Source organism: Haemaphysalis longicornis, unplaced genomic scaffold, assembly GCF_048455015.1.
Source record: "Haemaphysalis longicornis isolate Haplotype H1 unplaced genomic scaffold, Haemaphysalis longicornis Haplotype H1 scaffold_13, whole genome shotgun sequence".
Classification (NCBI taxonomy): Eukaryota; Metazoa; Arthropoda; class Arachnida; order Ixodida; family Ixodidae; genus Haemaphysalis; species Haemaphysalis longicornis.
The window spans coordinates 24,639,229-24,655,609 of record NW_027526233.1 but is presented as its reverse complement, the minus strand read 5'-3'; the positions used below and the strand labels follow the sequence as shown (position 1 = coordinate 24,655,609).

At 45.4% G+C, this 16,381-nt stretch overlaps 1 protein-coding gene across 1 annotated transcript in view; it reads left to right on the top strand.

The window, feature by feature from the left end:
* The window catches only part of LOC144163749 (uncharacterized), a 96,249-nt gene extending 83,097 nt beyond the window's left edge, over positions 1-13,152 (top strand). Inside the window, exons 4-5 of the mRNA XM_077694484.1 lie at positions 12,061-12,067; positions 13,079-13,152. Of these exons, the coding sequence (XP_077550610.1) occupies positions 12,061-12,067; positions 13,079-13,152 (81 nt within the window). The remainder of the gene's footprint in view (positions 1-12,060; positions 12,068-13,078) is intronic.
* The last annotated feature ends 3,229 nt before the right edge of the window (positions 13,153-16,381 follow it).

The following is a 16,381-nucleotide window of genomic DNA, read 5'->3' as shown; positions in this document are numbered from 1 at the left end:
AAAACGTAACATGAAAATTTCGTGTCAGTACTCCTTTAACAACAAATGTGGACGACCGTCCAGTGTGGTGTCAAAAAAGTTGTGGAGAAGTGCTTCAACCTCCTGTACAAATTCAATTAGCGCAATAGGTAGGTAGTTCGGGCCTTAAACATTACGGTGACCTTGAAATGAGTGCAGGACCATTAGGCTTGGTATCAAGCAGATTTGATTCAGCGATTGCGCTGTTCTCCGCCGAACGTTTATTTCCGCCATGACCAGCCACCACAAAGAAGAGTCCACGCGGTGTCAGCCAGCAACACTGGCTGACGTCAACTCCCGTCGCTCTACAACCGGCCATTTTAGTGGACCAGTAGCGCTTGATGCCATATCAACGATCCTTCTGGTGTCGATGCCGAATCCAGAAGAAGGTCCTTTTGGGATATGCGGTCGTGAGATGTGCACCTTGGGGAACAGACTCGTCGTTCGATTCAGACAGGACTAGTCCGTAGGGATAGTTCAGGGAAAACAGTGCCATCTATTTTTTGGTAATTTTTCAAGGGAACAATACTTGCTTGTCCTTAGAGATTTCCACATAGGCATGGCTGGCAGGATAGCAAAATATTGCACGTAGGCGTAAATGCTCGGTGATAAATTTATTCAAGAACACTATGCCCGTATGTACGAGATTTCGGTGGACGTTAAAGATCCTCAGGGGGTCAAAATTAATCCGGAGCACTTTACTACGGCGCGCCTCATCGCCTGCGTTGCGTCGGGACGTGAAACCCTACAAACAATCAATCAATATTCAAGGACGCTGTTATCCAGTTTTCTAATTCGTTGATGGGCAGAACATTATTGATAGGCCATCTGCAGGACTCTATCTAGAAAGGATGCGGACTCACCATATATCTGGTTCTGCGGCAAGACAGCTGAAAGCGCCGTTGGTACACACACTTTGTCTCAGAAAACATTGTAGCCGCTCTCTCTTCTGGCATAACTCTCTCCCAACAATGTTGCGCGTGTGGCCCAGCTTCTTGCACGGCTGCTGTCTTTTCGTTACAGTTTCACTCGTAAAGCCGGTGAGCACTGTGAAGCTTTATCACTGGTAGTGTTCTTTCGCATCAGAATCTTCTTTCACAATGTCATCGGAGATTTCGTTGAGCTGGGGAAAACGTGGGTCTACACCGTTCATAGCAAAAGGCACTGCGCGTCACCTCAGCAATGGTTCGGGTTGTTGAGTTACCTAATGCCCGGTACGTTACTCAGTATCAGATCATGAATATTATCCATCTTGCATCTTAACTGGACCTTTTTTACCATTCATTATAAAACTACAACACAACAAGCCTATTTGCATGCCACGTGTTCTGTTGTCCTTAAAACAGAACGGCAGAAACGCGGGCTGTCTGAGCTTCTGTAGCACTTTCTTTTCCGGAAATAATGACTAACGGCCTTTATTTATGGTTTTGGTAACGTGAAGATGCGTACTGATCGATTGAGCTGATGCGGTCACGAAGAGTGGGTTATTACATTGCCTAGGGTTGTTTACAAGAAGGGCTTTCACTCCTACTACCACTACACCATAAAATTACCCAGGGCAAACCCCTGTCTCCACCCTGAAAAAATCGCTTGAAGGGGATATTCAGCGTGTCCATGGAAAATCTACACAGCACGTTTGTAAATGCAAAGTGGGTGTTTTGAACTAACGGCATCGTAAAATCAACCGTTTTCAGGTGAGTTTTTCTGGCTGCTGTACGATTAGGCCTTTGACGCAATCTTGCTGCAAAGTCGGGCTTGCGTGCATGTGTGCATTGTTTGTAGTTCAGTTATTCTAGTATAAAATTACTCAAACCGGTGTTGTGGTGTACTAAATTAAAACGTGTTTCCTTCAAAAGCTTCACATTATCTCCTTTGACGTGCAATGACTTGCGAAATATGCCTGCCCTGTTTACTCCTAAGGGGTGTGTCTCTACGTGTTTCTTCGTCTTTTAGCGTGATATCAACAGATATTTACTTAAAGGAGTACTGACACTAAATTTCTCGCTTTCAGTTTTTATGCCAGAAAAATACCTATTGGCCCAGTAATTACGAAAATCGAACCGAAAGCCGTCAGCCGGCAACACAGAATTAATGGCCGTTCGAAGGCCAGCCTGCAGGCGGGGCAGTCTGACGTCACGGTCTCAGCCGTGACGTCAGTGACGTTCACCGCATTGTCTGGTACGATTGCACATGGTCTGCACTCGCCCGAGCAGTCGACATGTCGTCTGAATCGTCAGACTCGGACGAGTCGCTGCCACCCGACAGACAGAGCAACTTTATTTGGCCAGGCGATAAGGCCAGAGATGTCTTCGCCGTCGTCCGTTTTTTTAATATCACGGTGGCTCGAACCGGCGCAGACCGTGATAGTAACAGTTTGTCGCCACTCTTATAATCAATCTGATAGCGAAAAAGAAGTTCTACATGCGAGAACGTAGATGTTAGTGTTGTGAGAAATTGTGCTAGGGGTTGTTATCAACGCGGAATTTAAAAGCGGCGTTCAGACATTTGCCGCGATGGTAAGCCTACGCTGACCGGAAGAACGCGGTGCGCCGAGCGGCTGAAAGATGGCGCCACCTGCGCGCTAGAATGAAAACAGGCGACGGGAGATGTTATGGTCACCGATCGCTGAAACGGCAGTTATTGCCAAAATAAAGCTCAGTATGTGAAAAAAAGGAATGATAGTGCGGTGAAGAGTTCTGTAAGGGATGGTCATTCGCAGTTGTAGAGATACCGGCGATCAAATATTCGCCACGATACTAAGCGTGAAGTTCCCAACACCCAAGCTGACCCGAGCAACGCCGACCCCGCTGGCTTTGGCGACAGTTGTTGCGGCCGCCGCCGCGCACGAACTCCGTCCACGTTTAGCGCTGCATGTCGTCGCGTGGAAGATAATGCATCTTGGCGTCATCGTCAATTTGCTCGGACAGGCTTCCCCGAGCAGTACTTCGCTTTCCTCGAGATTGCCATAGCACAACTTGGGCGAGCTCGGCGACGCTCACCGCCGTGTCGCCGCGGTGCGCGTCGACATCGCGCACCGCGCGGTGGCGGCATCGCGCAGTTTTCGGCACCAGTGCAAGGGAACACCATGCGCCGGCCACGAACTGAAGAGCAAAGACGTCGAACACACAAAGTAAGCAAAGTTTACAAGCATTCCTCACACAGCTACACCCGTACGTCTCCTGCCCAAAAGAATACCACCGACAACAGCAGCGCAGGATATCGTTTCCAGTTCCGAAAACGACTTTGAACCCGACAGAAACGCCGGCCGATGTTTTGTCACGCCGAAAGCAATTTCGCTAGTGCTGCCGATTTGTGGAAGCTCGCGGCCGGGACAATCAAAATCTCCTCGGATCGCTGCGAACATTCCTGTGAGGCAGCTGTACAAACTAATTAGGCCAATTATATCGTTTTTTAGGGGTCAAAATTTGGTTTAGTACTCCTTTAACGAATCCAACACCAAGTGTGTCTTTCATTGGGCTCGAAACACACCTTAACTGCACACTATTAATCTGGACCCACATACAGTACAAGTTAAAAGGTAGGTGCAAAATAGGGTGGTATTGACGGAACACATGTCTAGAACAATAATTACATTTGATAAGGTTAACAGCTCGCATACCTGGTAAAATTATGAACAGACCTCAATGATTGTTATTTTATCAAATAAAAAATTGGCGTAAAATTCTAAATTTTATGTGCAACTTAAATGTGGCACGGTGACATGAAACAGTTAAGAAGTGAATAATTTAAACAACCTCCTCTTTGCTAAAAAGAAAGGGCGACTTGGGTAACACGCCGTGCGCCGGGTAATAATAAGAGAGACGCCTAACTTTTTTCATGCTTTGGAGAACCGCGGTTTATGAAAATTATAAATATGCTGTGCAATAAAACTAGCGTGCATTTCAGCATGGGCTGCACCCCGAAGAGGTCTTCGCGATACTCCAATCGATATCACATTTCTTGGTAAGTTCCATTTTCACACAGTGAATATGGGCACAGCAGCTTGAGCCAAATTGTAACGAACATACTCAATGATCTTGATAAGCAACACATATAGTCTGTGACCCAAAAGATGGCATCTTATAGCTGTATTTAAAAACTTGTTTTCCTAAAGGTGGTTAGGGAAAACACGTCCCTGGATGCAGAAGATATCATTCAGACCAATCTCAATCATTCCAAGACGCTTTTTCATGTTCTGCATCCCGTTGAACTTTATACGTATGCACCAGATCTGTAATGCTCGACACCGCGACATTTTTGCATCGCATGTGAGCTATGTTTTAGTATGACAAGGTTTTTTGACGGTGAACGATAGTGTAATCACTTCGATTTCATCTAGTATCATGACGCCGGTTTCAGTATTGCATCAGTGACCAAATGTTCCCTTGTGTATCTACCTTTTGTTATGATGTCCATATTTTTTTCCTCTTTGTACCTTCAACCTGCGCTGCACATCTACACAATTAAATTATGCAGAATTTGCGCCTGCTTGTTGCCTGTTTACGGTGGTCAGAGTCCAGACAAGTTGCATTATTGCAGCTTTTTTGCCGTCTCCGTTTATACACCATCTGTACTTTTGCAGAAAACGAAACTGAACTTGAACAGGCCGCCTGGCGAGACTTTACATCACAGATTCCCTAGAATCACGTGTCGTGCGTGGCCAATGTGCACCTTGCTTATATACACACACGCCTATTTTGGTTCTGTCACAAGCCACGAACTTGTCTGGCTTTTCCCGCAACTCGCGACGTGCGGAGATGGTGCGATGGTAGCGAACACGGTCCTACTCTGGAGACCCAGGGTCAATTCTAGTGCAAATCAAAACGTGTTTTAAGTGCGGAGCACTTTAAAGTACCAGTCTCGAAGCTTACTTGAGAGCGATTCCCCAGCTGTCCTCTGACTTTGGAGTTTGATTCGCAACCAGATTGCACTTTCGATTGCAGCAGCTTTGTCTTTACCCTTTGCCATGTGATTTTGCAACATACAGCTTCGCGTTCAACCAACCTCATTGTTAGGCGGTAAAGCGCATCATTTTTTGCGTAATTTTGCCGTTCCGTACACACGTCTTCATATCTAAACCGCTTTAACCATGTTCCATGGGGCGCAATATTGGGACAACATTTCTTGATGAGGCAACTTTTCCTGACGTCGGATGAATCACGCGAGTGACCCATTTTCGATTCCGACTACGGGAAAGAGTTTTTTCTATCACGTTGCCCACAATTATCAAAATTCATGGAGAAAGAAGGCTTTCCTGAAGTACGTTTCTGGCGCGACATACGGCGACACAGAGACATGGAAGGCCTTGCTTTAATATATTTACCAAGAAAAAGCGTGTACGTGCACCACGCGCAAGGCTTCACATGGACAAGCGATGGTACACAATTTTATCAGAAATACCCTCTTGCTAGAATACATCCATGATAAAAAGCGGGTGGGCAAATAAAAAAACTAACACTTTCTGCCCACTTAGCGCTGGTCGAGCCCTACTCATTGGGCGTACCTCCCGCTGCTACATGGGCGCGCTGTCCCCAACAATGGCAGGGAAATTAGGTCCTCCTCATCGTTACCCTGGAATCGCTTCTCATAAATCAATTTCCCTTTTTGCGAAGAGAGAGAACAGACCGGTTTTGAGAGCGGTGAAACATTCTGGCCTGCGTAATAGGGCCATTTCTCTATATGCCAGGGTCCTGCGACGCGGTGCTTTGCAACATGAGCCTTTTCTTTCTCTTCTCGGTTCGAGCGGTAACACAAACACGCGGATATATAGCTAACTAGGCGCCGGTGTTGCCCCCCCGCCCCCCCTCCCCCCCCCCCTTCCCCCCCCACACACACAGTAGACGAAAGAAGGCAGTTGGAGACGTGGGAAAAGCAGAACAACTTCCCTGTCAGGCTCGATGAGGCGTTTCCCACGACGGGGCGTTGCAGCACTCAGTTATTTTGCTCCCGTTCGAAGCAAACACAGGGGTGCGGTGAGTGAATGAATAACAATATTTTGGCGAATGCTGGGATTGAAGGAACAGGGAGACGGGGTCCTCTTCCATAGTCCCCGGTTCAGACGGGGACAAGGATTACTTGGGCCCTCGCGGCGTCCTCAGCCATCTGGGCGGCCACAGGGAAGAATTGGTCACGCAAGAGAAAATTACAAAAGCCAACCAGACGGACCATCAGGCCCACTAAACCCAATAACACTTTGCAAACACTTCGCACCACAGCGGGCATTCCCGAGTTGACCGGACCCCCTTAAACGTAAGCGTAGTGCTGATGCAGTAAACATAAGGCAAAAAGGCACAAAAACGGACGTAAGCATTAGTAGCTTGTCCCGCTGAAGCGCTGATGGGTCGTGAGGAAATATACGTATTCCCCGCTTCTCTTTCTGTTTTGAAGCAAAAACTAGCAAAAATAGAAGGAAGACACGCAGCAAAAAAAGCACAACGTGCACGCTGGACGGGCAACGGAACGCATTATTGAAGAATGAAACGTCCTGCGACCAGTCGACCACCACGTACGCAGAAAGAGCTTAGCATAAAGCCACATGTGAGACTCAGTGCATCGCCATGATGAAGGAACTTCAGCATTCTAGGAATGCGATCCGTTTATCACTCAACGCAACAAAGTGCACAATCACAAAGGGCTCAAAGTACATTGCAGCGCCAGCCAAGAGTCAGCGTGAGTTTCTGACTGATTTTCGATGGATCGCTGGCAAGTTGTGTATTCAAGAAAGAGACCATTGTGTCTGGGAAAGAGTTGACTGCCCTATTGGAGTGCAAGTCGGTAACAGAAGCAGTTGGAAGAAAAAGAGGCAGAAAATTTCGCCTTCCTGGAGGATAACTTGACTTTACTGACGTCGTACAAATGACAGTGTTTAGTTTTTTCGGAATGCCGCCTTTAGTAGAAATGCAGAAAATTCCAAGGAAAAACGTTTTACGCCTTTGGAAATCTTACCAAAGAAACAAAAGCGTCGATTTTAAAGAAGCTCACTGAGCATAACTTTCAAAACCAGGTGAAAGTGGGGAAATATAGTTGAAATTTGAACTGACAGTCTTCTTCAATTCGAAGACGCATAAATAAACACTGCGTTCAGAGCGATTGTAAGTGAAGATGGTTCACGGAAAGGAGGTACTCGGGCAATTCCTCCAGTGCCAGCTCAACTCTCGGAATCCTAACCCTACGAAACTCGTAGCTCGATGCAGTTGGTTGCAGATTTACAAGAGGGTTTACCGGGGGCAGTGAGGGCTTTGTCAAGAGACGTTGAAGTCTTATATTATTCTGCCCTCCACAATGAACGGTTTCGTACCGTTCATGACCTTATTTATGAGAGCAGTTGTCAGATTTCAGAATGAACGTGGTACCAGCGCCGAAGCATTCATTGAGCTTGTTTTAAGGAAGCCTTGAAGTAATTTTACAAAATAGGCTTTTGGAGGTAAAATCATTTTTTTGCGCGAAGTGATGAGGGCCTGTGGCGGACACAATAATTGCAGTTTGAGTTGCTATTCACGATAACACCTAATAGTACTTGTTATTTACCTTTCTTATTATTGCAGTTAGGGGTGTAATTATACTGTGAAATTTGTAGGGGACCATCAGGCAAACCGATATTCACAATTTAAGTGCCCGCAGAACTACGGGCTCAATACTTCAATCCTCCGAGCACGCGCTTTTGGAACTTGGGGGATGCAAAGTGTCGCAACGCCAGCCCCCGTGTTTTTGCAACATTTTATTCGTCAAAAAAAGCAATGTGCATTGGTACCTCTTTGCCCTCTTGGCTCTTCATATTTTGGCTAAGTCTGGTCAAAACCTTCAGCCACCCACAGCTAAGGACAACAAAGTTCGGGTATTTCGTCAGGTCCATGATTTTTTTAATCTTGTAAATGTTTTACCCTCCGACAGCCTGGGCCTTGTGGTCGAAGGGATTTCAGCGTATTATAAATTGTGTTCTGGTGCATTGAATTTTACCTTCGAATTGGCTCAGAAAAACAACGAAGGTTCTTAGATTTAATAGGTAAGTTTTAAAGACGACAGATATATATGCTGGATTTACTTCATTAAAGCTAAGAAACCTTTACTGCCTTTTCAGTCAGGCCTCTATAAGTTGGTAACACCAGGTGCGGCTACACTGTGTTTAATGAATGCGCTTCAGAAAACCCGTCGACCAATTATTCTGGACAGCCCCAGTCTTAAAGTTCAGAGGTTAACTGCGGCACTTATTTTGGCATCACAGCCGAAAATAATCACTTAGATTCAACATGTGAAGTTTACAAAGGCAAACCACAGAGTGCTATGATACGGCAAAAACGTAGGAAGAAAAACAAGGCAGTCGTGCTATTTGTTCCCAAAATTTTCGCAGTATCAAGGAAATGGCGGGGATGCATGGACAGTGTTTTCGATCTGTGCCCGGTTTCAGGACTGTGCTTGCGCAGAGAAAACGCGGATAAACCGAAAATGCCTTGCAAAACCGAAGGTGCAGACAAGTACGCAAATTTGCAGAATACCGTTGACCTATTTCTATATCGGCCAAACGGGCTGATGTGTAACCCTATACGCGAGTACTTCACATTGACACACTCTCAAGTAGCTGGACGTCTTTACGTTCACGTCCTCACCTCGCTCTTGAAATCTACTTTTTTTCGTGCAGACTGGGTTACTGGAATGGGCGGCCGGACCATTTTGTATATGCATCTCGTGTTAAATGTGACACCAGTTTTAGCGTTATCTGCGATGTGACATGTAACCCAGTATTACATGAGCTGCTGTGAACTTGTTCCTTTTCTCTCATCTTTTGTTAGAACGGTACAATGCTCTTTATTCCCTCGTTCTCGTGGCCCATATGAGAAGTTTTACAAATGTCGGTCTTTTCTCTTGTTCTACCTGTATTTTTCTGTCTTGGTTGTCCTTAAGTGTTGTACAATGCACCTCGCTGCAGTCGTTTTGGAATTCTCTCTTTGTGTTTTTCCTGCTTGGATATTTTTCGCTCCGTGTCAAAGCGATGATCCTATTTTATCAATGTATGCATTGCGCGTGCGTGCGTGCGTGCGTGCGTGCGTGCGTGCGTGCGTGCGCGCGCGCGTGTGTGTGTGTGTGTGTGTGTGTGTGTGTGTGTGTGTGTGTGTGTGTGCGTGCGCAAATGCCAGTAACAGTCTCATTGCTAATGCCAATGCAACTCCAATGCCAGTGACTTACAGGTCGGAAAATGCGACCTCATTTCGTACAACATAAGAACCATATAACTGTGAGGGTGCCTGTAGGGCGCAAGTGGTGCTGTTGAACCTATTTCTTCGATTTTTGTATTCAGTCTCTCTAACTTTCTTACCCAAACAATAAGACTCTGCCTATTTCTTTGATTCTTATACTGAAGGATGCATTAGAGGAATCGAAAGAGCACTGTATATCTGCAAAAAAAAATTTTTTCGAACTATTTTCCATACTGCCTCGGTTTTTTCTCCTATAGAAGTGAAAAATGTTAAGCTGACTTCATAGCAATTTTATGTTCGGAAGAGCCATCACCAATCTGGTTGAACAAATGTTAAGCTGACCTAATAGAAATTGCAAGTCTGGAAACCAATATTTGACTAAAGACGTATAAAAACAAATCACATTGCAGACGTCATCCTATCGACTTTGTACAAAAAATGTTAACCACACGCAGAAGTCGCCGGACTCACTCATGAGTAAACTCACTCCGACTCTTGGGGCTAAAACTCACCCGTGAGCTTGAGTTTGAGTGAGCTCGAGGCTAGTGTGGCATGGTGAGTTCGAGGTTGAGTGAGTTTGAGCCCAACTGAGGTTTAGTACGCCTGAGGCCGAGTGAGTTCTGAGTCCATTTATAGTTTGACTACATTTTGAGTTCTGGGTACATTTTGAGTTCTGAGTACATTTTGAGTTGTGAGTACGTTTTGAGTTTGAGAACATTTTGAGTCTTCAGTAGATTTTGATTTGAGTCCATCTTGAGTTGAGAGTACATTTGAGCTTCAGTACATTTTGAGTTCAAGTACATATCAGATTTGAGTCCATTTTCAGTTCTGATTACATATGTATAGCCTAGGAGGCAGCTATGTTTGGCTGTTAAGTTTCATGCGTCGCTTTGGGCTCGCAATTCAGGTTACCTGCGGGTACGGCAGCATTCGCGATGCGAATGATCGGTTGGTGTGAAGGTGGGGAAGGAGGGTGTTTGATTTAGCGGCTGGGCGTGTGAGCGAGAATCGACTGGTGAGGTCATAAAAAGGATTATCTAACCTTTTCTTCTTGAAGGATCCTCCAAGAAGGCGGAAGAGGGTGGTGGGAAAGCACAAGGCAGCACTTGCTTGCTGGTTGTCCGCCTTCTTCCGTTAACGGTTTTGATACTCTAGGGTCAAAAAGGAAGAGGTGAGAGACGCGCAGACAAAGAGCCAGCGGCTGTAACCGCGGCTGTTTCAATTTAGTGTTCCACTAAATTGACTGGGCGACGCCCGTTTATTAAAATAATGACGGCATTATGAGATAAATTGGGGGAAAATTCTAACCGATGCGGCTAAGGCGTGTAAGATATCAAATTGAACATCCCGATTAATGGAATAAAGACAAGTATATTAACGTAGGTTTCTTTGCATAGTCACCAGGCCATCATAATATACATAAATTGGTTTAAATTCAAAATTATGCCGCGAGGGCGTGTGTGGAATCACATTCAAGGTTTAGATATGGAGAATCACGTGGAAAAAATACGTTATGGTTGTATTGTGACCTAGTGACGTTAAGTCATAAATTGGGGGAAAATTCAAAGTATTAACGCTAGGGCGTGTGGCGTATTAAAGTTCTCGATGAGGGAAATCACGTTGGACAAATGCTAAAAGGCTTCCTCATTATTATAATGAAATTGTCATGGAGGGTAATAAATTGAATTAAAATGCAAAATGACGCCACTAGGCTGTGTGGGGCATCAAATTGAAGGTAGGGATGAGCGAAATTAATTGGACAAAAAGGCGGTATAGCTACATCATGGATTGGTAATGGTTAGTCATTGTTTGCGTTAACGTTCAAACTGATGACACTAGGGTGTGGGGTGGATCAAATTATTAGTCTCGATGAGAGGAGTCACGTTGGAGAAATACAACAACGCATCCTGGTTGTAATAACGGCATAGTCAAGGTGAGTGTTATGATGGGTTAAAATGCGAAGTGATCCCGCTAGGGCTTGTAGTGTATCAAATTTACGGTCTTGATGAGGGAATCACGTGGGAGAAATAAAAAAAGAGGTTTTGTGGTTCGAGTCATGAGATACTCATGGTGAGCCATATATGTGGGTAAATTCAGCGTACGGTACGGTATGAAATTGAAGGTTTCAATTAGAAGAATCATGGGGATATGTAAATAATGCGTCTTTCTTGCAGTCAAGACAGTCAAGAGAGTCATGTTTAGTCAGATTTGAATCAATTACACATAATTCTGCCAGGGTGTGTGGGGTATGAAATTAAAGGTCTGGTTTAGGAGAATCACGTTGAACAAATGTAAAAACGCTTTCTGGTTATAGTTATGAAATGATGGTGGTGGTGTCTTGGATTGAGGGAAAATTCAAAGTGACGCCATTTGGTCTTGTAGGAATTCAAGTTAAAGGTCTCAAAGAGGAAATAGCGTTGAATAAATAAAGAAATGCGTCCTACTTTTAATCGTGATACAATCTTGGCTGGTCATAGATTGGGCTAAAATTCGAAATGGTGCCTAAGGCCGTGCATGGTAGCAAAATATTTGTCTCGGTGAAGGAAGGCGGATCGGATGCAAAAATATCGGATATCATGACCCTGAATAATGACCATTTAAGAAAAAAAGTATTATACAGTCACCCATAGATATAGTTGTGCTCTTTAACTGTTGGCACGCCATCGTGAAAACGTGGTTGGTTAGAAACATTACCGCAATCCGCATCCGTCAGCAAGACTGGCTCCCAATGAAAAGGCTAAGGAACTATTGGGCTGATATGTATTGCAGTTGATAAGGGGTCAGTTACGCCTCTGAATGGATGGCTTGATCATGCAGTGCGTTCACATTCGACTCTGTGTTCCCCGTGCAGGCGCAGGGTGGGTCGTTAATGCAGCGCGCTATAGTCTAAACTGATCTGTCACCCTCTAATGCTTTTTGTCTGCGCAACGTAAAAGTAGATCAAATGGCCCCACTGGACCAGATAAGCATCACCTGCGGAATTTAAAAGTATGTGCATAAGGAAAGAAACATGGTTGTACCACAGAACAGACATCGCGATGTTTCGTCATGTTTTAACCCCGGAGCTGTTTAATAAACCGTAAGTTGGAAATTGCAGGAAGAAACACCAAAAAAATTTCGAGCCCTGGAGAGAGCATGCCTCGTGGCTTCCACAGAGCCTCCACGACACGCGCAGGAGCTTTAGCAATGAAAAAACTACATCGCTGTCATCAAGCGCTATGCGCATGTAAAAAAAATTCCCTCGCACTTCCCCGAGGGGGAGAGTGTGTAAGTGCGAATGCACGGTTGTTGATTGCGCGATTACGGTGGATATCGTGATCTTAATGAGTAGTCGAGAGATTACACACACGCACACAACTACAAAGAAAGATATTTCGCTCGTTATTGCTGGTACCGTTGCCAGGTCCGCCATCATCGTTATCGAGATGCAGGACCAGCGACCGCTCTCGACGACGGCGCGCGCTCGACTAATACCCTCCCGCGCCACGCGGCCGCTACACGAGCGCCCTCACGCGTCGGAATGCGGAGCGCTCGCTACGCGAGCGAGAGCTCTCCCGCCCGAAGTGGAGAGGAGGCGCCCAACACCCGCAGTCACTGAGCGGAGAGAGGAGGAGGAGAGTAGCGAGCGCCCATCTCCCCCGTTGCTAGTGAAGACGAGGAGCGCGCGCACCCGCAGCTGTTGCTATGCGGACGACGGCGGCGGACGATTCAGGCTCGCTTGAGAAGTGCATTCGCACTTAAACAACCACCAGCGCTAATGCTAAAGATGAAAAGACACACTGCCCGGGAGAATTCACCGTGGCCGCAATATCTACAAGACATTTTGGATAATTGGAGGCTTGGCTGCGACTGTGGCAATCCTTCCCCAGACGACTTCCTGATCCCGCAACCACTGCCTCGAGTCGATGGCGAAGAGCTGGGGGAAGTCTACACTGCGAGGTAGGCGACGGCCTCTTCGACGCCTATGATACCGATTACTGTCACTGCAACTTAGGAAATAAACAATGATGCTGAAACTCATTTCTGAGTCCGGCAATGCTCACCTGCGGCAGATTCGCTATTCAGGTTCAACATTTTTCGCATACCCGGGATGCATCATATATAGGCATCGGGTTGATTTATCTCAGCTACCCTTCGATGAGATGAACTGATCATACCTCCAGAGAACAGAAACGCGCAATAGGGATTGAGCATGCGGGTGAATAAAGAGACCTTCCAAAAGTAGCGTACCAGCGTACGTATTCTGGTAAATTTGCTTGGATCGAAGTCTTTCCGATTCAACACGACGACCATATCACGGCTGCACTCAAGGAGCGCAGGACATTTGTGCATTGAATAGACTTCGCACATGCAGACACTTCTTTTGTCGCGGTGCAATTGACACATTTCTTGCAGGAGCACTTTGCACTAACGCTAACTCTTGGTGCAGCCAACAAAGGCGTATTCACAATCGGACTAGTAGCTTCTGTACAGCGCTACACTGTTAGAAAAAACCGTAAAATTACAGCGAACTTTACGCCACTGGAGCCGTAAACGCGCCGTAGGCGATGCGAAACCGTACGTTCCCGCTTACAGTACCTGTACCGTATCTTCAAAATACGGACGTTCAGGCCTTCCGGCCCCTTATTTCTGCTTCATTCAATTATTAGCAGACATTTCCATAGCGTATAAGCAACGTACCCAGCATTTTCACTTTATTTCGACAACATTCTCATCAAATTTCTCGTCTCTACGTTTCTTCTCGGCGCAACGTGACCGGAGCACCAAGCGGGAACCACGCGGCTGATCGCGGAGCGAGACACGCATGCGCAGACAGCCCAACGAAAATTTTTTTCGCGCCGTCCGTGCCCTTCGGAAGCTTGCGGGCTCCATGACAGCGAGGTTCGTCAACGGCGTATAGTTTCGAGATTTGTTTGACCGCTGCCAACGCTGGAACAACGAGACTGCTTCCACGAGACTGCTTCCACGGTAAGAAGTCTCCCGTGAACGTGGATGATTTAGAATTGTTTGGCTGGTGTACGTTGTCCATGTCGCGAGCGTTTTAATGCCGCCGAACGGTTGACTGAAGGTCGCGAGCTAACCCTCGCGCAGGCAGCTTGGAGATGCGAGATTAGACTACATGTGGTCGCATCGCGTCCCTTGAGATAAGGAGCTGGGCGTTATAGTAAATAAGGTATACGCGGTCGCATTGTGTCTCTTGAGATAAAGAGCACGGTGTTACTGTAAATAAGGTATACGCAGCGTGTAAACAGCCAGTTGGCAATGAACAAAAGGCAGCTTAGTTTACTCGCGAGTGTAGCCTCTACGAGGCGAAATTAATTTAAAAATTGCGTTGTGGGCAGTTCTGATGCAGTAGTATGATATAGCGCGTTCTGTATTGTAGAAATATGCCATGCACTTTACGCAAGCTGCACGTTTTGTTCCCCCTGCTGCGTCCTGACTCAGCCTTCACCGCTAGGCATCTAGTTTATGCGGGAAAGCTGTAGCTGGGTTTGACGCAACGAAAAATGAGAGCGTAGGATGTTATGGGGCTTTTTTTTTTTGCCTGGTGCTTAAGATGAAGTTAAACTACGCAATTTTTATCTAGACCAACTTCACGAAATAGATGTAACTTCAAAAAAATCTTTCTGAAAAATTTTTGAACAATGTCATTTCTGCTGGTACGTATAGTAGTGTTGGATAACATTAATATGTATGATAATTTTATTACAGTGCTTGTTTTTCAGTGTTGGCTTTATGATTTTTATCATGCATAATTGTTTTATGGAACATGTAATTCTACTCAGGAGCCAAGACGTTCGCCGCGTCGCTTTATTGGTTCTTAGGGGCGCAGCTCTTTTTGGGATGGAAGTGTGGAATAAAAATAACTGTCTTGAAATCTCGCTCACGTTAAAGATCCCCACCCCAATCATTAATTTGCTGCCCTCTATTATTATGCACCCATAGATTAGTTACTTCAACGTATTCAATCTCAACAATGAAACCTAATTACGTAAAAAGCAAATAGGATTATGTAAAGCTTAATGCGACTTTGCAATTTATAAATGGGCAAGTTATGTTTGCAGTTCAGAATATGTTTGTAAGGATGGTTTGTGACGACAGATGGTTTGTGACGACAGCGTGACGACAGATGGGGACAAGTGGAAAGACAAAAAGCATGCTATTATGTCTATTTATGATTTTATTTTATTGTAAAAATCCCACAACCAGAATGTAGCTGGCCACTCAAAAAAAAATCTAGAAACCCAGGCCTGCTTCAGAGCAATGTTAATCTGCATCGCGATCCCAAGCCGCATATTTCCTGATGACAACATAACATTTTGGTTCTTTTATGGCAAAATGCAAGGAGCACTTATTCATTTGTTATTGTCTATCTCAGTTTATTTCTGAAGCATGCTTGGGTTTCTAAGTTACATATTATTTTCCTGTGACAGTGCATGTGCTAAAAACACGATCTCTGAAATATATATATACGTGTGTGATCTTTTTATGATAACATTTTCAAGTCAGACCGTGTTCATGGTTGAAATACGCAGCGCATGAAGATTGAGATGGCGTTAAAGAGACCTCTTTCACTGAGCCTTTGTCATTTTTCTGCATATTTCATTCATTTGACCCCTTGCCCCCGGGTGGGGAACAGGGGGATCGCCGTGTGTTTCGTGGGTCTAAAGAAGGGAAGTTTCCCGGTGTCGGAAAAGAAGTTTTTGAGTGCCTTCATAGCACGCAAGACGGTGCGCTGTGGGCCGACAGCAAATCTGAGGCGGCAAGCAACTTTACTAAGGAGGGTATAGCTCCATGGCGAGTACGAACCCACTAGCATGTTGCGAATAAAAAAGAAATTTGATTACACAATTACCTACGTGTTTCCACGGAAATGGCAAGGCTCTGACAGTGCTTCTCTGAGCAACTTTATTGTATGAAATTTCGACCTTTAAAACTGTGGCAATTTTGTCCTGCATAATCAACCCTCCCCCCAAATTCACGCCGAATTTTCTGGAAAAAAGTGGGTTCATTACGCGAGTAAGTACAGTATGCTCAATCACCTAAGAACAAAGGTTTTGTATAGTTCGAGTGGGTAAGCTCAAGCTAGGCATAAATGCCTTGCGTGTGAAAGAAAACTCCAATGGTAAATGCAATTTTGTGTTATTGAATGTTGATGCCATGTTATTATA